Source organism: Notolepis coatsorum (genome assembly GCF_963971535.1).
Source record: "Notolepis coatsorum genome assembly, chromosome: 3".
Lineage (NCBI taxonomy): Eukaryota > Metazoa > Chordata > Actinopteri > Aulopiformes > Paralepididae > Notolepis > Notolepis coatsorum.
Window position 1 is genome coordinate 185,091,893 of NC_140167.1, and position 22,163 is coordinate 185,114,055.

The 22,163-nt window shown below is 45.2% G+C and overlaps 2 protein-coding genes across 2 annotated transcripts in view; one reads left to right on the forward strand and one right to left on the reverse strand.

The window, feature by feature from the left end:
• The window catches only part of commd6 (COMM domain containing 6), a 40,663-nt gene extending 33,053 nt beyond the window's left edge, over nucleotides 1-7,610 (reverse strand). Inside the window, exons 1-2 of the mRNA XM_084310874.1 lie at nucleotides 7,555-7,610; nucleotides 1,064-1,122 (exon numbers count right to left, since the gene is read on the reverse strand). Coding sequence (XP_084167000.1) covers nucleotides 1,064-1,122; nucleotides 7,555-7,579 — 84 coding nt within the window. The 5' untranslated portion in view covers nucleotides 7,580-7,610. The remainder of the gene's footprint in view (nucleotides 1-1,063; nucleotides 1,123-7,554) is intronic.
• Nucleotides 7,611-8,915: 1,305 nt separating this feature from the next.
• Nucleotides 8,916-22,163, forward strand: part of klf12b (Kruppel like factor 12b) — a gene marked incomplete at its 5' end in the record, with an annotated part of 46,924 nt that continues 33,676 nt past the window's right edge. Inside the window, 2 exons of the mRNA XM_084311470.1 lie at nucleotides 8,916-9,047; nucleotides 9,450-9,517. Of these exons, the coding sequence (XP_084167596.1) occupies nucleotides 8,916-9,047; nucleotides 9,450-9,517 (200 nt within the window). The remainder of the gene's footprint in view (nucleotides 9,048-9,449; nucleotides 9,518-22,163) is intronic.

A 22,163-nucleotide genomic window follows, 5' to 3' on the forward strand; every position in this document is an offset into this window, starting at 1 on the left:
CACGCCTCGCTCTGCGCTGCTCTGTGAGGAGTAGTGTTGGAGTGATGCATGCCGCACTGACCTGGATGACAGTGGAACAGAGGATGGCATGTAGCCTGGTAACTTTTTTGTTTAATATCTGTAATACTGGGAAACCGGAGGGTTTGCACTCACAACTGTACCCAACTAATATGAGACATGGATATATAGCACAAGGCAAGCATTAGATTCATGCTTTACTTTACCTCTACCAAAAACAAATGCTCTGAAAAAGACGGTAATGTATAGAGCAGTTGCTTATTGGAATAAAATACCCAGAAATATAACTATGATAAGGAACAAATTTATGTTTAAAAAAAAGTTTAAAATTGCGCTCATGAATAATGAGTTACATTTTGGCCATTGACTTTTGAAATTAGTATGGAAATATGAAGGTGATCGGTGACTTGAGAAAAGTTATGCTATAATATGAGTTCAAATCATATATATGATTTTGATCTGTTATGTTCTTATGGACTGAATATGCAATTTGTATTTTATGGTTGAGAATTGTGATATCTAACTTATGAATATTGAGTGAGCTTTTATTCACTGTTTTGTTCGTTGTGATGTTTTCTTGTGAGTACTTCAATGTTTGTGGTTTTATATTTTTATTTTACTTTTTTTGTGTGTGTTTGTATTTTTAATGTTTGGACCCCAGGAAGAGTAGTCTCACTTTGGTGTAGACTAATGGGGATCCACAATAAAACAATAAAAAAACAATAAAACATAATTCAAGTCAACTTGTGATGCAACCTCAGTTTGCCTGGACTGTTAGCCAGATGCTTGCTGGTAAATAACGTTAATGTTATATACAGTATAATGTACAAATTAACCTACATGACTATATACTGAGACCCATATTTGGCTATTATGGGCAGTAGGTTAGCCCCAACTGAGGTGCTAGATGGCATAGCAATTGACCTATCTGAAGCCCTGCCCTATTTTCTTGAGGAAAGCAACAGTTGTGATTGGAAAAGAGGGAGAGGTTTGAGACAATTAGGTAACTGGTTCGCTATGTAATAATGATTTATTTTTCACTCACTGTTTGTGCCAACAGATCTGGAGGAAGCCTCCCAATGCTTTCAACAATTTTGTTAACACCTACAATGGAAACAAACAAACAAAAGAAGGTTAGTCCCAACTCACATGACTTACAACTCGACAAAGAAGCTTGAATAACATAACACATCATAACACAATAGGGCAACGCTTTTGTCTTACATTACCATGATAGTATTATTTTACAATGGGTGGCCCAAGTAATCCTGGCTAGTTAGTTAGTGCCATGCTCTCCCTCTTACCCAGGTCATTGGGTACCACACTGTAGGTGTCCCTCAGAGGGCATTACGGGCGGTGCAGTGGTAGAATATTCAGAATATTTAACGTGGATGAAGTTAAACCAAAGGGGCTCTATGAAAGGAGAATCATGAATAAATAAACTATGAACTTTACTCTATGGCAGAACAGTAATGCCAGCCCAATAATCACCATAGTGTATGTAACATTAGAAGCTATGCCCACATATATACATTTTAGAAGTTATCATTTTGTTGTATTTCCTCAACAAACCTTTTTTATTTGTTTATGTAGCATACGGTAACTTGCACAAATCGGACACTTAATTTAAAGGGGAACACGACTCAAATGAAGAATTCAATGGTATGTCCATGGGCCAAGGAAAGTTCAATAAATATTTGTGAACATGAGCAACTCTCATAAAACCAGAAAACACAGAAGACTCAACTTGTGACGTCATCAGGTATAAAGTCTGGAGCTGCTCCATTGGCAATGAATGAAAGAGAAAGAGATTTTGTGGACCCACGGAATGTTTTTTAATTAATTGTTTATACCAAAATTATCTGTATTGTATAGTAGTGTTCTCAGTTCTGAAACAGAAAACGTACATGTACTCAGAACATGTATATCTCTCAATGGGGTTTAAAACCTTGAGGCCTGCTTGCTTGCCGTCAAAAAATGGATGTCGCAAAACTTTCTACTCCTTAATGCAGATAAAACTGAGATGTTAATTGTTGGCCCCCCAAACCACAGAGGCCTGTTTCAGGACATCTCCCTCAACTTTGATACCTGTCGTGTATCCCAGAGCTCCACCATAAAAAACCTCGGAGTCATTTTTGATTCCTCCCTCTCATTTAATGCACATATAAAAAATGTCACCAAAATTGCATTCTTCCATCTTCGTAATATCGCAAAAATACGCCCCATTTTAACTCTGGCTGATGCTGAAACCCTGGTTCATGCTTTTGTCTCATCACGTCTGGACTACTGTAATGCACTTTTTTCAGGCCTACCTAATTCAAGCATCAAAAATCTTCAACTGGTGCAAAATGCGGCTGCACGGATACTAACTAGAACTAGAAAATTTGATCACATCACACCAGTTTTGTCCGCCCTACACTGGTTTCCTATCCAAGCCCGTTCTGACTTTAAAGTGCTACTCCTCACCTACAAAATTTTAAATGGGCTTGCACCGCTCTATCTATCTGATCTCATCTCCCGATACTCGCCCGCTCGTGCTCTGCGCTCACAAAATGCGGGGCTTCTATCGACCCCTAGGGTTAAAAAGAAATCCGCCGGCCACAGAGCCTTTGTCTACCGCGCTCCCTACCTGTGGAACAAATTACCTGCCGTCATCAGGGGCGCCTGCTCTGTCGAAGCTTTTAAATCCCTGCTTAAGACTCATCTTTTCTCTCTCTCCTTCAACCTACCCTGATCTCACCTGGTCGGGGACTGACCTTTAGATTAATCTGTGTAGTTTAGTTATGGTACAGGGTACTACATGGTACCACTGGGTAGTTTACTACAGGGTAGTTTAGTTAGGGTACATGGTACTACATGGTACTACATGGTACTACATGGCACTACAGGGTTCTACAGGGTTCTACATGGCTCTACGTGGCACTACAGGGTACCACAGGGCACTACAGGGTACTACATGACACTACAGGGTACTACAGGGTACTACATGGTACTACATGGCACTACATGGCACTACAGGGTACTATAGGGTACTACGGGGTACTACATGGTACTACAGGGTACTACATGTCTGCTCCTTTGCAGCACCACAAACATGGGAACTCTCTAACTCTTCCCCCCCCCCCCTCCCCCCCCCCCCCCCCCCCCCCCCCCTTCTCTCTGAGTGCCCGTCTCCTGGCGCTGACTAAGGTGATGGATGCCTCGGGGTCTTGGCCAAGATTGTAGTGACTGCTCTACATGCACCTCCGAGGCCTTGGATCAGTTATTCACCGCCGTCTGTCCGTGGTCCTGTCAACTGATTAACAGTATTAACAGACTGTTAACAGATTAACAGTCAATGCGGTTTCATTGCTGGGTTAAGTACTTCCATTTCTATTCACATAATACGCCTACTTCATATATCTACTCCTTTCACATATATGCCTACCACTTGTATCTATTGCTATGTCCGCCTACTACAATCTCATGAGCCGTCTAACGCCTGTCCCGTCTCCCTGTCTCCCTATGACTTGCTGTCCTGGAGTGTTGACCGGAGTGTTGGACGTCCCGTGACGAAGGCCGGGAGGTTGCGACCCCCTCTGCGTGCCCCCCTGTCTCCGGAGGTCTCGTAGTGGTGACCGGAGTGCCGGATGTCCCGCGATGATGTCGGGGAGTTCGTGACCCTCTCTGCGCCGCCCCTATCTCCCTGTCTCCGGCTGTCCCTGAGCAACGACCGGAGTGTTAAATGTCCCTTGACTAAGACGGGGAGGACGTGACCCTCTTTGCGCCGCCCCTGTGCCTCAAATAGATTGCTATCAGCTCTATCTTTAATCTTTCAAAATGTTCAGTTGCTATCGCTATTAGCTCTATCTTTAATTTTTCAAAATGTACAGTTGCTATTGCATGCACTCATCTGTGTTCCACTACACACATGAGTGCATGCTTACCAACTGTCCGTCTGCAACACTACTACGTCTCACTCAGACGCAACCTGCCCTCCCTATCCCCCTCCACCCTCTCCTCTGACATAATATCCGCTCTACCTTTGAGTGACACCTTCTCTGCTCTCCCCACAGAGATGGCAACCTCCACCCTCCTCTCAGCCCTTGCAACCTCCTTCGACAAGCTCTGTCCCCTCGTTGAGAAACCTGCCCGCCGTTCCCCACCCAGTCCATGGCTGACGGATGCAGTGAGAGAACAAAGACAGGTCCTGAGAGCGGCTGAGAGGAAGTATAGAAAGTCACGCCTCACTGCTGACATCGACACATATCACAACCTCTTGTTAACATTCTCCAAAACCATTACTAATGCCAAAGCTTCTTTCTTTCACCATAGGATCGAGGCCTCTGCCAAGAATCTTCGCAAACTGCATGCTACCATGTCCTCCCTCCTCACTCCCCCCCCACCTCCTCCTCCCTCATCTTTTTCTGCCGAAGACTTTGCGATCTTCTTTGAGGAAAAAGTGGAGAACATCCGCAGCTCCTTCTCCCAACCCCCACCCATTCCAAACGCTGAATCGAGAACCTCATCCTTCACTCTGTCATCTTTCTCTCCCATTACAGAAGCCGAGACCCTGACACTGGTAACGTCGAACCGTCCGACTACATGCCAGCTGGACCAGCTACCCTCCCCACTCCTCCAGACCATAGCACCGGACATCCTCCCATTCCTAACTGCAACCATCAACTCCTCACTCAACTCGGGGGTGGTCCCCACCTCCCTAAAACAAGCCAGAGTCACGCCCCTCATAAAAAAACCAACCCTGAACCCCACCGTCATAGCCAACTATCGCCCTGTCTCTCTTCTCTCCTTCCTTTCTAAAACACTTGAACGTGCTGTATCCAACCAACTTACTGCTTATCTCTTACAGAATGACCTCCTAGACCCCAATCAGTCTGGCTTCCGGACTGGCCACTCCACAGAAACGGCCCTCATTGCGGTCACAGAGGCACTTCACTTAGCAAAAGCGAAAGGCCTCTCCTCTGTCCTGATTCTCCTAGATCTATCTGCAGCCTTCGACACAGTCAACCATCAGATCCTCCTCGCGGCCCTCGCAGGAATGGGAGTGGCTGGATCTGCGCTGACATGGCTGACATCATACCTCAATGACCGCTCCTACCAAGTGTCATGGAGAGGGACTCTGTCGGCCACCCGCCCCCTCCGGACGGGTGTCCCCCAGGGCTCGGTCCTAGGACCCCTTCTCTTCTCCCTCTACACTAAATCACTGGGTAACATTATCACATCTCATGGCTTCTCATATCATTGTTATGCCGATGATACTCAACTCTTCCTCTCCTTCCCTCCCTCAGATATCCACGTCTCTGAGCGGATCTCGGCCTGTCTGTCCGACATCTCCGCCTGGATGACGACCAACCACCTCAAACTGAACCTAAGCAAAACAGAATTGCTCCACCTGCCGGCCAAATCCTCCCCCCTGACCGACCTCTCCATCACAGTCGAGAATGCAGCTGTGACCGCGTCGCCGACCGCCAAGAACCTTGGTGTTGTCCTCGACGACCAGTTGAACTTCTCTGCTCACATCGCAGCGACAACCAGAACCTGCAGATTCCTCCTGAGCAACGTCAGAAGGATACGCCCCTTCCTGACAAAAGAAGCCACCCAACTCCTCGTCCAATCAACAGTCATCTCCCGCCTCGACTACTGCAACGCACTGCTAGCTGGCCTCCCGGCCACTGCCACCAAGCCTCTTCAACTCATTCAAAATGCAGCGGCCCGCCTGATCTCAAACCTACCGAAGTCAGCCCATGTCACCCCACTTCTTAGGGACCTGCACTGGCTCCCCATTGCTGCACGTATCCGCTTCAAGGCCCTCGACCTAGCATACCGTGCGGCAAAGGGAACCGCTCCCGCCTACCTCCGGTCAATGGTCTCTAACTACACACCCTCAAGACCCCTACGCTCTGCGTCTTCTGGCCGCCTCAGATCTACTCCTATCCAAGCTCCCGGAGGGTCATCAAAGAGAAGCCGCCTATTCTCAGTCCTTGCCCCACAATGGTGGAATGAACTACCCATCCCAGTTAGGACAGCCGAATCCCGTCCAATCTTTCGCCGTCGACTAAAGACTCACTTCTTCAACCATTATCTGAAATGATAAAAAAAAAGAAAAAAAAAAAATCTAACCCCGACTAACCTTAATGTCATGCACTTGTCCTAATAAACTAACCTACACTGTAACACGCAACACTTTGATGAACATTGTTACTCAGCTGATAGAGTTATACCCTTCTTGCTGTCTTGTCGCACAGAACTTGTAAGTCGCTTTGGATAAAAGCGTCAGCTAAATGACTAAATGTAAATGTAAATGTAAGGGAGATCCCCCCTTGAATGGCCCTTCTAAGGTTTCTCTCCTCCACACTGCCTGTGGAGCTTTTTTTCCCTATTGTTAGGTTTTAGTGAGTTTTTCCTTACCTTCGCGTGGGGTATGTCTGGGAGTGCTTGCATTCTTTCATTTATTTGCATCCATCTAAAAATGTTTGCACCTTATGGTGTTCTTGTTCTGTTCTTGACTTATTGTTATGTTTTCTTCTTGACTTGTTTAAAGAAGATCTGTACGGCCCATGGGGACATTAACGTGTGTTGTTGGGCCCTATAAATAAATTTGATTTGATTTGATTTGATTAGCACTAGTTTTTGGATTAGGGAGGTACCGTAGTTGTTTGTTTTCACTAAATTGGGTAGTTCCCCTTTAACGCTAGTTATACTAGAAAAGTCTCTCTCACGTTATTGATTGATTGATTGAAAATTTTATTAACAGATTGCAGAATGGGTACAATACAGTACGGCTCAATACACACAATTGTTAAGGGGATGCAGACCAGAGAAAGACTTTCGTCTTGTTTACATCAGGGTCACTACCAAATGGTTAACCCTTTCACTGTGACAATACAGAACGTTGCAGTTTTTATTGATTGATTGAAAACTTTATTAACAGATTGCAGAATGGGTACAGTACAGTACAGCTCAATACATACAATTGTTAAGGGGATGCAGACCAGAGAAAGACTTTCGTCTTGTTTACATCAGGGTCCCCCATTTTCAATTCATCATAACATAATGACATACAGATAGACAGTACTGCTACATCTACACATTTATGACATACCAGGTTTACAAATACAGTACTGTTTGTGATACAAAAAGAGTTTAAAAAAAACTCAGTTTTACAAATAGAAGTCAGTCAACTGAGTTTAGATGGAGTTACGCTCCTCTACATCCATTGATTTAACTACAACGAGGGTTACGACTGTGGTCTTGACTCTTGAGTTGTCTGCAGCGAGTTTGACAGCTAACGTCTTTGCTAGTTTAGCCCCTTACGTGACTGCGATGTGCAAGCCTGGGGCTTTCGCAGTCACGTAAGGGGCTATTGCTAGTTAGCTACAGAGAGCCTCTGTCTCTCCATTTAGAAGTATACATGAGCGCTAACAAGGACTGCAAAGTATGTAGAATGCTGTTGCACATTAGACTGTTATAGAACTGTTACGTGACGTCTTCAAGCTGCGATTAATTTAAATCAATGTTTTGCAATGCAAACCCCACCATTTGATGTGTCTAGCCCAGGCATCTTCTTCTCGACTCCTTCTTCTTCTTTAGTGCTTTTGGGCAGGCTAGGCTAGACGCCCGTTGTTGGCGTATTGCTGCCTCTCACTGTTAGGACTCAAGTACTGCACGGTGTTCTTGATTGATTGATTGATTGATTGAAAACTTTATTAACAGATTGCAGAATGGGTACAATACAGTACAGCTCAATACACACAATTGTTAAGGGGATGCAGACCAGAGAAAGACTTTCGTCTTGTTTACATCAGGGTCCCCCATTTTCAATTCATCAGGACATATATGACATACATGACATACAGATAGTCAGTCAGCCTCACAGCCTCACACCAGCACGAGGTGCAGGCCAGTAGATCAACTGGATTTAATCACTGCTTTCACCGCTTCATATTGATGTTACACAGGTTCAAGTAGACACATTTGTAACATACAGTGAAGGGATACGGGTGACATGAAGTCCCAGTTGCTTCCTCCACAAAATAGTCCCTTATTAACAAAACAAAAGAAAGTGAATCAAAACTAACAAACAAACTAACAAAACGCATCCTACTCAAGGGCCTTCTAGGGACCTAATCCTTCTATGAATTGTGTGTACAGGTGCATACTACCACCCACTGCACAGTCCTACCAGAACCATTTATTACCAGAGTTTGGCCAGGCTGTAGCAGAGCTATTACCAGAGTTTGGCCATGCTGTAGCAGAGCTAGCCTATTACCAGAGTTTGGCCAGACTGGAGCAAGCGCTATTACCAGAATTTGGCCAGGCTGGAGCAAGCGATATTATCAGAGTTTGGCCAGGCTGGGGCAGAGCTATTACCAGAGTTTGGCCAGGCTGGAGCAAGCGCTATTACCAGAGTTTGGCCAGGCTGGAGCAAGCGCTATTACCAGAGTTTGGACAGTGTGGAGCAGAGCTATTACCAGAGTTTGGACAGTGTGGAGCAGAGCTATTACCAGAGTTTGAACAGTGTGGAGCAGAGCTATTACCAGAGTTTTGCCAGGCTGGAGCAGACCTATTACCAGAGTTAGGAAAAAAGAGTAAAAAAAATAAAATAAAAAATAAAAAAAGAAAAGGTTCTATACTGTCAGTGGCTTGTGAGTCACTATAAGGTGGTGGTAAGTTAACAACATGGCATCCATATTGTCCAAACTGGCCACATGGCTCTGGGTTGGAGGATGCCATGTTGTGGTTACTTTATCATAAGCCACTGACACTCTAGAACTCTTTTTGAAACCTTGCTGACTTGCTGTCCAAACTCTGGTAATATATGGCTCTGCTTTTGTCCAGCCAACTGCCATAAAACATAGATTTTCTCTTAAACAGAATGAAGACGACCATCTTGGACAATGGAAGGCAGCTGCAAGGCAGCAGGGCCCAACAGCCAGCCCCTTGTTGTCACCAACGTGTTCGGAGCATGCAAGACCCTGACGGATACAGTTATTGGGAGAACAGGAGCTCCAAGCCTGAGCCATCTGGAAGTGATCCCCCCTCATTACTTTTAAGGACTCTATCGAGTTGTTTACACTGCACACCTGCAACTGTCACCCAGCGTTTTAACTGTAATTTGACTGTTCTGCTTCATGTAGGCCCCTTTGTAATTATATTTGGTTGTTTGATGTGTGTTTTAATTATTTCCCTTACCTCTGTGATGTATGTACCATCTGTCTCTTTCTCTTTTTTTTCTTTTTTCTTTTTTCCCCTGTTACCCTTTGAGGGGACATTTTGTCCTCTCGCCAGGCCGTCATTGAAAATAAGAATTTATTTGTAATTGACCTGCCTGGTTAAATAAAGGTTAAATTTTTTTTAAGGCACATGTCATCATTGGTCATGCAGCTGTTCTCTTTCCTCCTCTGATTCCTGTTAGATCCCTGCATCTTCAGAGTGGTCCATTGGAGCTGGAGTTGAGGCTAATCAGGGCCAGGTTCTCCTGCCTCCTGGTGGTGGAAGGGTACAAGGGGCACATGACGTTCCTCAAGGAGCTGGTGGTGGACTACCGGAGAGGCAGGAAGAGCCCCCCCCCCAACTCCCATCACCATCCGAGGGGATGGGGTGGAGATGGTGAAGACATACAAGTTCCTTGGATTACACCTGAACAACAAATTAGACTGCTCGAACAACACAGAGGCCCTCTACAGGAAGAAACAGAGCAGACTGGTCTTCCTGAGGAGACAGTTCCTTCAATAGACTGCTGCAGTCGTTTTACCAGTCTGTAGTAGCCAGTGTCCTCTTTTTTGCCGTTGTATGCTGGGGAGGGCGGGGGGGGGGGTGCGGCTACATCAACTCAAGGGACACCAACAAACTAAACAAGCTGGTGAGGAAGGCTAGCTCCATTGTGGGAGTTGAGCTGGTCAAATTAGAGGTGGTGGCAGAGAGGAGGACGAGAAGGAAGCTGGCCGCTATCCTGGAGAACCCCTGCCACGCCCTCTATGAGGAGCTTGCCAAGATGAGGAGCACACTGTAAACCCGAATACGTTTCCAGAACTTAAAAAATTTTACGTAATCTCCTGCCTCAAATTTTTTAAGTTGATCAACTCAAATGTTTTCAGTTGGCTAAGACTTACAATTCTCAGTTAAGGCAACTCAAATATGGTCTGTTACTGTGACTTAAGGTTCTCAGTTAAGTCAAATCAAATATGGTCAGTTACTCTGACTTACAGTTCTCAAGTGGAGTCAACTCAAATATGTTCAGTTACTGTGACTTACAGTTCTCAGTTAAGGTAGTTCAAATATGTTCAGTTACTGTGACTTAAGGTTGTCAAGTGGAGGCAACTGAAATATGTTCAGTTACTGTGGCTTACAGTTCTCAGTTAAGGCAATTCAAATATGTTCAGTTACTGTGACTTAAGGTTCTCTAGTGGAGTCACCTCAAATATGTTCAGTTACTGTGACTTACAGTTCTCAGTTAAGGCAATTCAAATATGTTCAGTTACTGTGACTTAAGGTTCTCAAGTGGTGTCAACTCAAATATGTTCAGTTACTGTGACTTACAGTTCTCAGTAAAGCCAGTTCAAATATGTTCAGTTACTGTGACTTAAGGTTCTCAAGTGGTGTCAACTCAAATATGTTCAGTTACTGTGACTTACAGTTCTCAGTAAAGGCAGTTCAAATATGCTCAGTTACTGTGACTTAAGGTTCTCAAGTGGAGGCAACTCAAATTTATTCAGTTACTGTGACTTACAGTTCTCAGTTCTGTATCGTATAGCTCTCGCTCGGCGTCACTCTCTGCACAGTCCTCGCACACGTGCACGCGCACTGAATAAAGACCACAATGTACCTTTAATCCCAATATTTGTCTGACCACACCCCTATCAGCTTACCCATATAAGCAGGGGTGGGGCCACCCACTCGCCTCCTTCTCGCTTTCACCACAAGGAAGTGCCTCGGTAGATCCCCAATTGAAGTGATGTGATGGTAGGAGAAGAGTTGGAAAACAAGGATACGTTGACATCATATCTTTATTTTCTCTCTCACTATTTTCGAGAAAATACGGCGATATTGTCTTCATACTGGAGTGTCTGGAAGATGATGATCATTCTAAAAATCCTCCACCGGTTTTCGTATTGGGAGTTCGCGCCGCTACATGCTTTTCCAACTGCAGTCCTTGCTGTGTGCTGGTTGCGGTAAAGACACAGCTGGGCTGTAGGACGCGCCGCTGTTGTGAGGAGCGGTGGGTTCCAGGTTTGGTGAGTTATGTTTGCTGGCAAGCTCCACTTGTCTGTTAGTGCTATGGGGGCTAGTTGACAATGTTTATGAAAACCGGCCCCAGACTAGGGTCCTTTGTTCAGCCTCCTAGGCGACAGAAGACCTTGGTCTGAAGCCCATTATAGTTTAACTAGTGGGCCACGACCATTAACACTGGTGATCCCTGTGTTTTCTGGACGAGTGGATGTCTCTCTGTCACCGTGTTAGGCCCCATCTTTCATATCCAAATGAGAGTATTCCCTCACGAGGAGATATGGGCATAGATGTTCATTAGCGGAAGATCTGTGTTCAAAGTCAGCTACACAGGCCAGTTGGGTATTGTGCTGGCTCCGTCGGGTGTTGGTAAAATCACCGTTGTAAAACTGTGTTGACATCTTGTTTCTCTTTTCTCTTAAAAAGTGAGGAGGGTTTCAGAACGGCGGCCTGTCTGGGTGAGTGTTATATCATTGTGTACAAGTTCAGGTGATAGCTGCTTAGCTTACGTGCTAGTGGTGGCCTACTGTTAGCCAGTCAGCTGTTAGCTGCGGCGCTAGCCTGCTGTGATCACTAGGTGGCCTACCTGGCTAGGCTAGGAAACGTTAGCTTGCTGCTGTCGCTGCTTAGCTTACGTGCTAGTGGTGGCCTACTGTTAGCCAGTCAGCTGTTAGCTGCGGCGCTAGCCTGCTGTGATCACTAGGTGGCCTACCTGGCTAGGCTAGGAAACGTTAGCTTGCTGCTATCGGCCGAGGCCCAGCACGGGGTGGCTCCGGCCCCTCGCGCGCCGCCGCGGTTCCCAACTCCCCTCTCCCTCACGGGGAGAGGCGGGGGGGGATTCGAAGCTCCCCTCTGGTCGCATGCGCCGTTCGCTCGGCGTCTCGAGGGCAGGGGCGGTATCGACCGACGGTTGGAGCGGCCGTTAGCTTAATGCTACTCTGTTGAACGTGCTTTGATTATAACATGTTTTAAACACTCTTGACTACGACGTCATCTTTGACAGAGGATGTTCGTCGAACCTGCCCTGGGCCAGGACGGCAAGGACTGCGTCAACAAGAGGGGCCGTAGCGACGGGAGGGAGCGGCGACGCTGCCCAGATCGACAACACAGGACGGCTGTGTTTACTACGGTGCCTTGAGACTGCACTTCGCTTGATCTACGCTCCGGGTAGGCAAGGTTTGGCCAGACCTTGTACACTTCTTCTGGCTTTCCCTTCTAAATGTTTTGTAAATAACGATGTTTTCCAAAAACGAGTGTTGCTGCACTACATTTAGGATACAACGCGAGTTATGTGTGAATTGTCTTGTCACTGGTATTTAGCTTCTCCATGCAAATCAGGTTGTTGTTACAGATGTGAAAATGATCTGGTTTGTTGTGTTGAGAAACATCATGTGTGTTTATATGTACCGTGTACTCACAACTAAGGGGGTTAACTAACCTATAAAGCTATGCTTAGTGACAAATGAGTAAAGAATGATTCTCTTCTCAGCCTGTAATGACAATGAACAGTGTGTTCACATATTAACAGGTTTTCCTGTTTTAACTGGCCGTATTAAGGGTAAAGTAGGAGGATTGTGTTTCCCCCCGGTTCCCTGGGGACTTCTTCATCCTCCTTTCAGACATGTTGTTGCACTACATTGTGTCACTGTGTGGTAGGGATACGATGTAACCCTTAGCTTGATTGCTGAGGTTGTGCTAAAACTGCTGGAGAAACTTTATTTTCCTAAAAGAAAAGATTGTTTGGTCGCTTTCGTGTGTGCTTAGCAAGGCCTGTGGCCGATACTAATCGAGAATTATGTATTCTTTCATTATGAAAAACGGCGTTCCTCTGTAGAGTGTTTTTGCCATTTTTTGTAGGTGATGATGGGTTGTGTGTGTCATGTGACCTACAACTGGGTTGGACTGGCCACAGAAGCACATGTGTAAGTTTGGTACCGGGGCTCTTGGAGAGCCCTCTCTATTCTGTGTTTTTTCCTTAGTAAAAATCAGATAGCAGGTTAGCTCATGCGCTGTGTGAAGCTGTCAGACGTTTCATAGAGCTGACTATGACTGTGTCATACTCTCTTTTTGTCATTACATCGTATCATGGGTGTGGGGTCGTAAAGGGGTGAACTGGTAACCTTTCCTCCCCCTTTTTTCTGTTGGTCAGGGGTAAACCCACCTGTCCTTCAAGGTTCCTGTCACGTTGCGGTTCGGCACGTTACAGGGTGAGGGGGGGGGGGAGTTTCCTGGTCCCACGGCCTGGAATATTGGGCGTGTGCACAGCAGAAATTCCCCCGCCATAGAGTACGTCACCATGCACGTCTCTGTTGGTAGGACTTCCGTGTGCTGTTCAGGTCCATGTGATGGATCTGTTTCGGGGGGTGGTCAGGGCTCCTCCTCACCAAGCTCCTATTCGGGCCTTCTGTGAGTTGGGACTCCTCCTTCCATGTGAGGGAGCCTCCTTCAGAGTACAGAGCCTCCTCCTCAGATTGTCAAGGTGAGTGGACCCTCAAGAAGGAGTCCTACTCTATTGTGTATGTATTCGATTCAATTCGATTATTGAGTGTGTATGGGTTCAGTGCCTCCTCCCCGGAGAGCCCTAAAACCAATTTTTTTACATGGCTCAAGGTGCAATATATTCTTTTCAATCTGTACAGCTCGCGTGGGAAGTCTCTCTGGGGATTCCCGTCTCCTTCCTATGGGAGGGTGGTGGGATGTAAAAATGTGAATTTTTTTTTACCCCCGGCTGTGTAGACTGGGATACATACTGTTGGTGCTTCCTGCTTTTCTATTAAAAAGAGTTGGAGTTAGGAAGTGTCACACCCCTCTTGTCGTTCCCCTGGGCGCCTTGGGGATTCAATGACAGGTCTAAATAGCCTGTTCATTGATGTGGGTGTGTCCCGACGCACGTATAGTGCTAGCTCGGGGTGTTCTGTAAACAGGCGACTGACTGGCACGCCTTGGTTGCTTGAGGTTAAAACGACGTTTTTATAAAGCAACTGGGATGGAGGTTTTTCCTCTTCTGACGACCAAATCCGACGACCTGGTTTGGTTATCGACGGATTCTTGTTCATATCTGGGGGATGATGACGGAATGGATCTGAACATATGTAGAGGGGTCTCACGCCCTGGGGGTGGGCCACCGGGCGCGGTTCGCCCGAACGTCTGGGTGGCGCCTTCTTTTCATGTTTAAGATCAACACGCATATCTGCCCCTTCTCCTGGAGTAGGCATGTCGGCGTGGTTAGGGCACGGGACTGGTTCTGGTCACGCTGGTCCGGATCAGTTGAACCCGTTGTCCGCCGGGGATGCAGATCTGCTGTTCTGGTACCCTGAGGGACTTGGGCTTTTTTCAGGGGGAAAAATGCCAGGTCGGTCCGGGTGTCACAGGGTTAAGCGCTATGGAGACCCTGGTTGGGTACATTTTTTACTCAGCACTGTCGTAATGGCTTACGGCCATGCCAACCTGTACACGCTCGATCTCGTCAGATCTCGGCCGCTACACAGGTTGGTCCTGGTTAGTACTTGGTTGGGAGACCGCCTGGGAATACCAAGTACGGTGTGCTTGGGGCTGGTTCTCCATTCTTTTTCGCTCCTCTCTCACGCATGGCGAAGAGGGGCCTGTTGGGGTGGTCTTTTGACCTCCTCTGTTGACCCTGTGCTTCCCGTATCGCCGGGCCCGGTCCGAAGTCATGTTTCGTCGACCCGTAGGCCTGGGTTAACCCTTTTTTGAGAGTTTTTTCTTGAGGGGTTATAGGAACAACCACCGCATTGGGTAACACCAAGGTGGTTGATTCCCTGGTGTGTTGGAGCAGTGTCAACTCCCGGGTTACCCGGTTGAGGGTGCCCCTGCACGTTCATGACGTCTGCCAATCGTGTCAGCCTTCTCTGCCTCAACCCCTCTGGGTGGGGGCTTTTTAAATGGAGGCTTGGTCATGCAACAACGCCAGCATACGCCCCTTCCGCCGGGGCGGCTGTGTTCAGCTGTCCCCTCTGGCGCCTGTCTCGTCCGCAGTCTCCAGGCTAGGGTTAACAGCCTGTTGCCTGGTTTTTCCCCGGTGCGCTGCCTGCTTCCGTTGGTTAACCTTTTTTGTGTGCTTACGGCCATGCTGACTGCCTGTTCTGCAGGGTCAGTGTGCCAGGCGGTGTACTGTAGGGGGGACAGGGCCCGCTCGGCTGTGGGGCCTTTGTCCGAATACGCTGGCGATGTGGGGGGCGGGGTCACTAAGTGCCCACCTGTTGGGGTCTTGATGCTGGCATCATGGACTTTGGTGGGTCTGGGTCTTCCTTCGCGCTCCACTGCTACGGCCTTGCCACAGGGTTGGGTTTGCCCTTGACCCCGTGATTCTGGGGGCAGTAACGAGGTTGTTTCCTCCGGTCGTTCCCGGGTGGCATGCGGGTTGTGCGTGTGTGTAGTCGTGGGGTCAAGCCACGGTCTGCTCACCCTGTGCGTTGAGTTGCTTGAGTGCCTCTTCGCACGGTCGGGTCCGTCGCCCTCCCGTGAAGCCCCCAATAGGGGGGGTGCCCTCCATTAGGGTGGGTCGGGGGGGCTCGGCCCTCCCTGTTCTTTTTTTTTTTTTTTTTTTGGTCTTTTTCCCCCTCCATTTTCCGCCGATTTTCTCCCATCCCAATGTTAGTCGTATGCCAATTCCCAGTCCCTTCCTGGTCGCTGCGCACTTACCCCCCACAGTCAGATCATCTGGGAGAGTGGAGGCTACCACGTGCTTCCTCCGACACACGTCCAGCCAATCACCGCTTCTTTTCACCTGGCAGCGCGGACTCTCATTGAGAGGGCGTAGCGTGTGGGAGGACCACACTATCCCCCTCACGTCCAATCCGCGCTTAGCAGGCGCCCCGACCGAACTGTAGGAGTCGCTGTTTACAACGACCCGGACCCACCCCGCCAGCTTCTCCCACCCTCTGATACAGCCAATTGTATCAGTGCAGACGGCCAGCCAAGCTGGTGACAACCCCGGAGCTGTGAGCTGGATTCGAACAGGCAAATCCAGCTCAGCTCCGGGGCTGGTGACGAACGCAATCTCCGCTCGGCCACCTAACCGCCTGGCCCTCCCTGTTCTGATGGTTGTGGGGGGCTTTCAGCGGGGTGTATTTGTCGGCCGATGGCTCTCGCTCGGCCTCCCTTGTGCAGAGAGTGACGCCGAGCGAGAGCTATACGATACAGAACGTTAGGTTATGACTATAACCAAGTTCTGTTAGTATAGCGACGCTCGGCGTCCGACGCCGCTGCAGCCCTTGATCTCGCCTTGTGGTGAAAGCTTGGGAAGGAGGCGAGTGGGTGGCCCCACCCCTGCTTATATGGGTAAGCTGATAGGGGTGTGGTCAGACAAATATTGGGATTAAAGGTACATTGTGGTCTTTATTCAGTGCACGTGTGCGAGGACAGTGCAGATAGTGACGCCGAGCTATACTAACAGAACTTGGTTATAGTCATAACCTAACGTTAAGGCAGTTCAAATATGTTCAGTTACTGTGACTTAAGGTTCTCTAGTGGAGTCACCTCAAATATGTTCAGTTACTGTGACTTACAGTTCTCAGTTAAGGCAATTCAAATATGTTCAGTTACTGTGACTTATGGTTCTCAATTAAGGCAATTCAAATATGTTCAGTTACTGTGACTTAAGGTTCTCTAGTGGAGGCAACTCAAATATATTCAGTTACTGTGACTTAAGGTTCAACCTTAAATCCATGTGATAAGAAATTGAGTAATTTTTTCTTTTTTTCTTTTTCTTTTTTTAACTTTATTTTTTAGCGTTTATCGCTTTTCTGGTCAAGCATGACCGACAGAAACAGGTTGAAATGGGATGTAGAGCAGGGGAAGACATTCTGAGAAATGACGGCGGGTCCGGGAATCGAACTCGTGTCCCCCAGATCCGTGACGAGCACGGTTTTCCCCGACGCAGAAATAGCGCCGAGATATGCAGTGAGCTACGGGAGCTCCCAATTGTTCTTATGCCTCATTTCTTTTAAGTTAATCACCTCAAATGTTTAAGTTAATCAACTCAAATATTTGCAGTTACTATAACTTAAGGTTCAGTTTTAAAATCCATGTGAATAAGTTAACAGAAAAATAACTACACAAGCACATTATATCAACTTCAAACAACTCTTTTATTTTTTTCTATTTAAAGAGTATACATATATAATATATTGTATGTTAGCAATGTACAATAACACTGTAAACACCGTATACACTGTTTTTGGACTATATTACACATATGTTAACAATACCGACCAGGTATTAGTGCCTCGCAAAGTGCAGATATGAAGTTTTCCCCTTTTTTTGTATGCATTTAGGAGGTTTTGTTCTTCATCGAAACTATTTATCTTACAAAAACATTGTGTTACAACTTCAAACTCTTTATATTTATTTCTATTCAAAGAGTATACATCTATTTATCTTACAAAAACATTGTGTTGCACTCTCCAACATTATGGCAATGTTAAAATTGAAAATATATATACAGAAAATATATATAGAAAATAAATACATGCATGTTATAACATGTACATAAAATGTAATGTATATTACACATTTAATCCCACTGGTCACAATAGTGTAATAATGTTTGTTATAAGGCTCTGAAAATGTTACTGAATGATGTATCAATGTATTTCCAGCAAATATTGAAATAATAAAGGGTCTCAATATGTGCAGTGCACATGACCAGAGCTGTTTACATCCTGGCTGAATTACTCAAATTTGTATAGTGTGGTCATAGAATGAGCAAACATGTTGACGGCAACTATTGTGACCGTTGGGATAACACAGTGTATCTATGTACAGTACAGAATAAAATGTATAGATTATCTGAAAATATATATAGAAAATAAATACATGCATGTTATAACATGTACATAAAATGTAATGTATATTACACATTTAATCCCACTGGTCACAATAGTGTAATAATGTTTGTTATAAGGCTCTGAAAATGTTACTGAATGATGTATCAATGTATTTCCAGCAAATATTGAAATAATAAAGGGTCTCAATATGTGCAGTGCACATGACCAGAGCTGTTTACATCCTGGCTGAATTACTCAAATTTGTATAGTGTGGTCATAGAATGAGCAAACATGTTGACGGCAACTATTGTGACCGTTGGGATAACACAGTGTATCTATGTACAGTACAGAATAAAATGTATAGATTATCTGAAAATTGTCAATCCGCTTGGCACATGTAAAATTCACAAACATTGTGCTGTATATTGGGTCCTGCCAATGTGGAACCAAAATACCAATCCACATTACACGCTATACAGCTGGCAATACTGTTAATAGTGCACATACCTACATATGGAAATGCAGCTGTATTTGCTCCATGATGTATCATGGAACAAGATGGTGTTTTCATTGAAAGAGTTAGTCAGAATGTCAGAGGCACCATCCGTCATTTAGAGCAGGCTATGTTTGCAGAATGATAACTATAGAACACTACAGTACTCTGTACTAAGAACACTATACAGTACACTAACTACTACTGCCTACAAGGTCTCAAGGATACAGTCCCACTCTCAGCATACAAGATCGATGGTCTGCTGCTGCTGACTCCCAAGCGATTCATTCAAGTGAAACGGAACTGAGTCCAGCTAATGGTGAATAGTTATTTTATTAATCAATTATTGTGTCTTTATTCACTCGTTGTGTAATTGACCAGTTCATATTCTGTATAAGTTCATATTCTGTATATGTTAATAATAACGCTTCTGTGTTGCGTTTATGGCTCCTGGTATATCGCCTTGTACTCTGTACTGAGAACACTAACTCTACCACTGCCTACAAGCAATGGAAGCAGTCAGAGCAGAGTGGCATTTATGCCCATTGCCTCCTATTGTTCCTCGAGAAACAAACGTTTGGGACTTGGGTGTTGCCTTTGAGATTCTGATAAACTCTTTCAACTCTAAAACTTACTTGGATGAAATTACAATAATGCTAGCTATAGACGGTTAAGAAAATTCGAACTGTAAAACTCTCAAATGTAAACATAATCATAAAAAATAAAGAATTGGCACAATGACTAATTGGGACGGGGAGAAAATCCATTGAAAAATCAGAAAAAAAAAATGATTGCATCATCAAGTCATTCTTGAGAGTCTGCAACCTGGGCGACAGTTTACCAGCTTCTAGACCTAGTAAAATCTTCTGAATTAATTCAAAAGTGTTGGTAAGTCCCTTGGGGTAGCTGAGGTGTAGTGCATAGATTAGTCCAAACATTACCAGGAAGGAATCACCAAATCTGGGGAGGCTGATCATGATGTGACTTTCAATGACAACAGAGATTGTCACAGGCTGGTAGTGAACTGGACTTGTGTCATGGTCACTGATGACAGTAAGGAGGGCCACTGCAACACCCTGAAGCTCTGAACACAACTCTGCACCTTCAGAGGTAGATGTAGACAGAACATTGCAGTTCATGACAGCGCCAACAACTTCATCCAGTGTAGGTTCTGCAATATTGTGACCATTTCTCTGCAATATGTCATTAACTGACTCCTTGATCAATGGCTGAGATAAGGAGAAGACCTGATTCAAGTGGTCTACTATTTCTTGAATAGCTGTGTTTGAGACATGGAGGATAGCCTGCATCTTTAGGAACAAGGAAGATACGTTCATTTTAAGTTGATTTCTTAGATTGTCAGTGTCACATTGATCATCATCATCCACCACTTCTATGCTCTGGCCTGGACGTTCTTCATGCAAATCACTAGTGACCTCAGAAATCCTGTCTTGGGGATCCTCAACAACGACAGCTTTTAAGTCTGATGCAAGACTTAATTGGTGTTCTCTGCTTTTATGGCAATTGAATGAAGAGTAAACATTTGCGCTATAGCTACAATCCTTATATGGGCATGTCACTGTTTCATTATTTTTTAAATGCTTTCTGAGATGACTTAAGAAAATTTATTCAGAAAAGGGTTCCCGAAATGCGCACAAAGGGCATTTTATTACCACAGGGCTCTGACTCTGTTCTGGTCTACTGCTAAGTTGTGCAGTATGATATCTTGACAAATGAGTACTCAATGCATTTAGCGTCTTAAATTTACAGATACAATCAGTATAGAGGCATGGAAGAGGACTGACTCTGGAAAAGTGGCTGTGTTGCAGTCTGTAGTGTTTAAATAACTGTATTCTAGAAGTCAAAGAAGCTGCACACAATTTACACTGCCAGACTACCATATTGGAACTATGAGAAAAAACTGAGCTCTGTGGAAACAGATTAATAAACTATGTTCTGGTCTCAACGATACAGTCCCATCTCACAAATATGTTTTTATATTTACAAATAATCAGCTTACTGTTTGGCTCATTTGAATATTTCCCAGCAGCACTTGCTACCTGAAAGGCAAGGGAAAAAATACAACGTTTAGACCTCCATGAAACATATACCAGAATAACTTACAACTCAATATAACAAGTTCATACTATTAGCTTACAAAAACATGATCATAATTTTCACAGTTTGAATGTTTAACCATCAATCAGAAGGATATAGAGAGAGAGCGCAGGAGAGCGAGAGAGAGGAGATAGAGAGAGAGAGGAGATAGAGAGAGAGGGAGGGAGAGAGAGAGCGGAGATGAATGAGAGCGTGAATTAATATCTCTCTCAAACCTCCTTTTGTCATGTACAAAAATATATATCTATTACAAACATCAATTTACAAGCTCAAAGAAATGGAGATATGTGGCTTCGACCATGCATGCCATGAGGACGCGACGCCTGCATGACACTCAACCAATATAACCAAATTAATCTCCCTCAAACCCGATAATAGGACAGAATGTACTAGCAAACAAACCTAAAATGGAGATGTGGCTTGACATGCACCATGCATGCACGCACGAGGGCGACGCCATCTTTACCTGCACTATAACTCGCACTTGCACTTGACCCAATATCGAACTCTTAATATTTTGCATGAAACAACAATGCATCATTTCGGTGTGCCATAATGTTTTAATTGCACACAGCATGCATGCAGGCAGTTGTTTAAGAAGACAATGGAGACCGAGTTAGCTTAATTATACTGAACAGCCTGCATGCAATTAACTATAACTAAACTATTAAAAGATGCGCTCAAGGACGCGACGCCTGCATGACTCAACCAATATAACCAAATTAATCTCCCTCAAACCCGATAATAGGACAGAATGTACTAGCAAACAAACCTAAAATGGAGATGCGGCTTGACATGCACCATGCATGCACGCACGAGGGCGACGCCATCTTTACCTGCACTATAACTCACACTTGCACTTGACCCAATATCGAACTCTTAATATTTTGCATGAAACAACCATGCATCATTTCGGTGTGCCATAATGTTTTTATTGCACACAGCATGCATGCAGGCAGTTGTTTAAGAAGACAATGGAGACCGAGTTAGCTTAATTATACTGAACAGCCATTAACTATAACTAAACTATTAAAAGATGCGCTAGCAGCTCACGCAATTTGCATCTACAAATTGCATATCCGAACAGATTAAATGACCACAGATAACCGTAAATTGGCAAATTTACATATATATTTATACTCACTATATGAAAGAAACTTGACGTGCGCTGCTGCTGCTAACTTGACGGCTGCTGCTGCATCTCACGACATACGGGTATACAGGTATCATCCCAGAATTCCTCCGCAGCTGCGCACAACAGTGGTTTCCTGTTGCTTGCTTGCAGAAATATTATTTTCACATGCCGTTATTTCTCACTTCTCAGAGCTGAGCTAATTCTCTAAACGAATTCTTTAATATAATTGGACTTAATATATAATATAATAACTTTATTAACATCTCTCTCACTCTCTCTCTCTTTCTCTCTGTCTCTCTCTCTGTCTCTGTCTCTCTCTCTGTCTCTGTCTCTTTCTCTGTCTATGTCTCTGTCTCTCTCTCTGTCTCTGTCTCTCTGTCTGTCT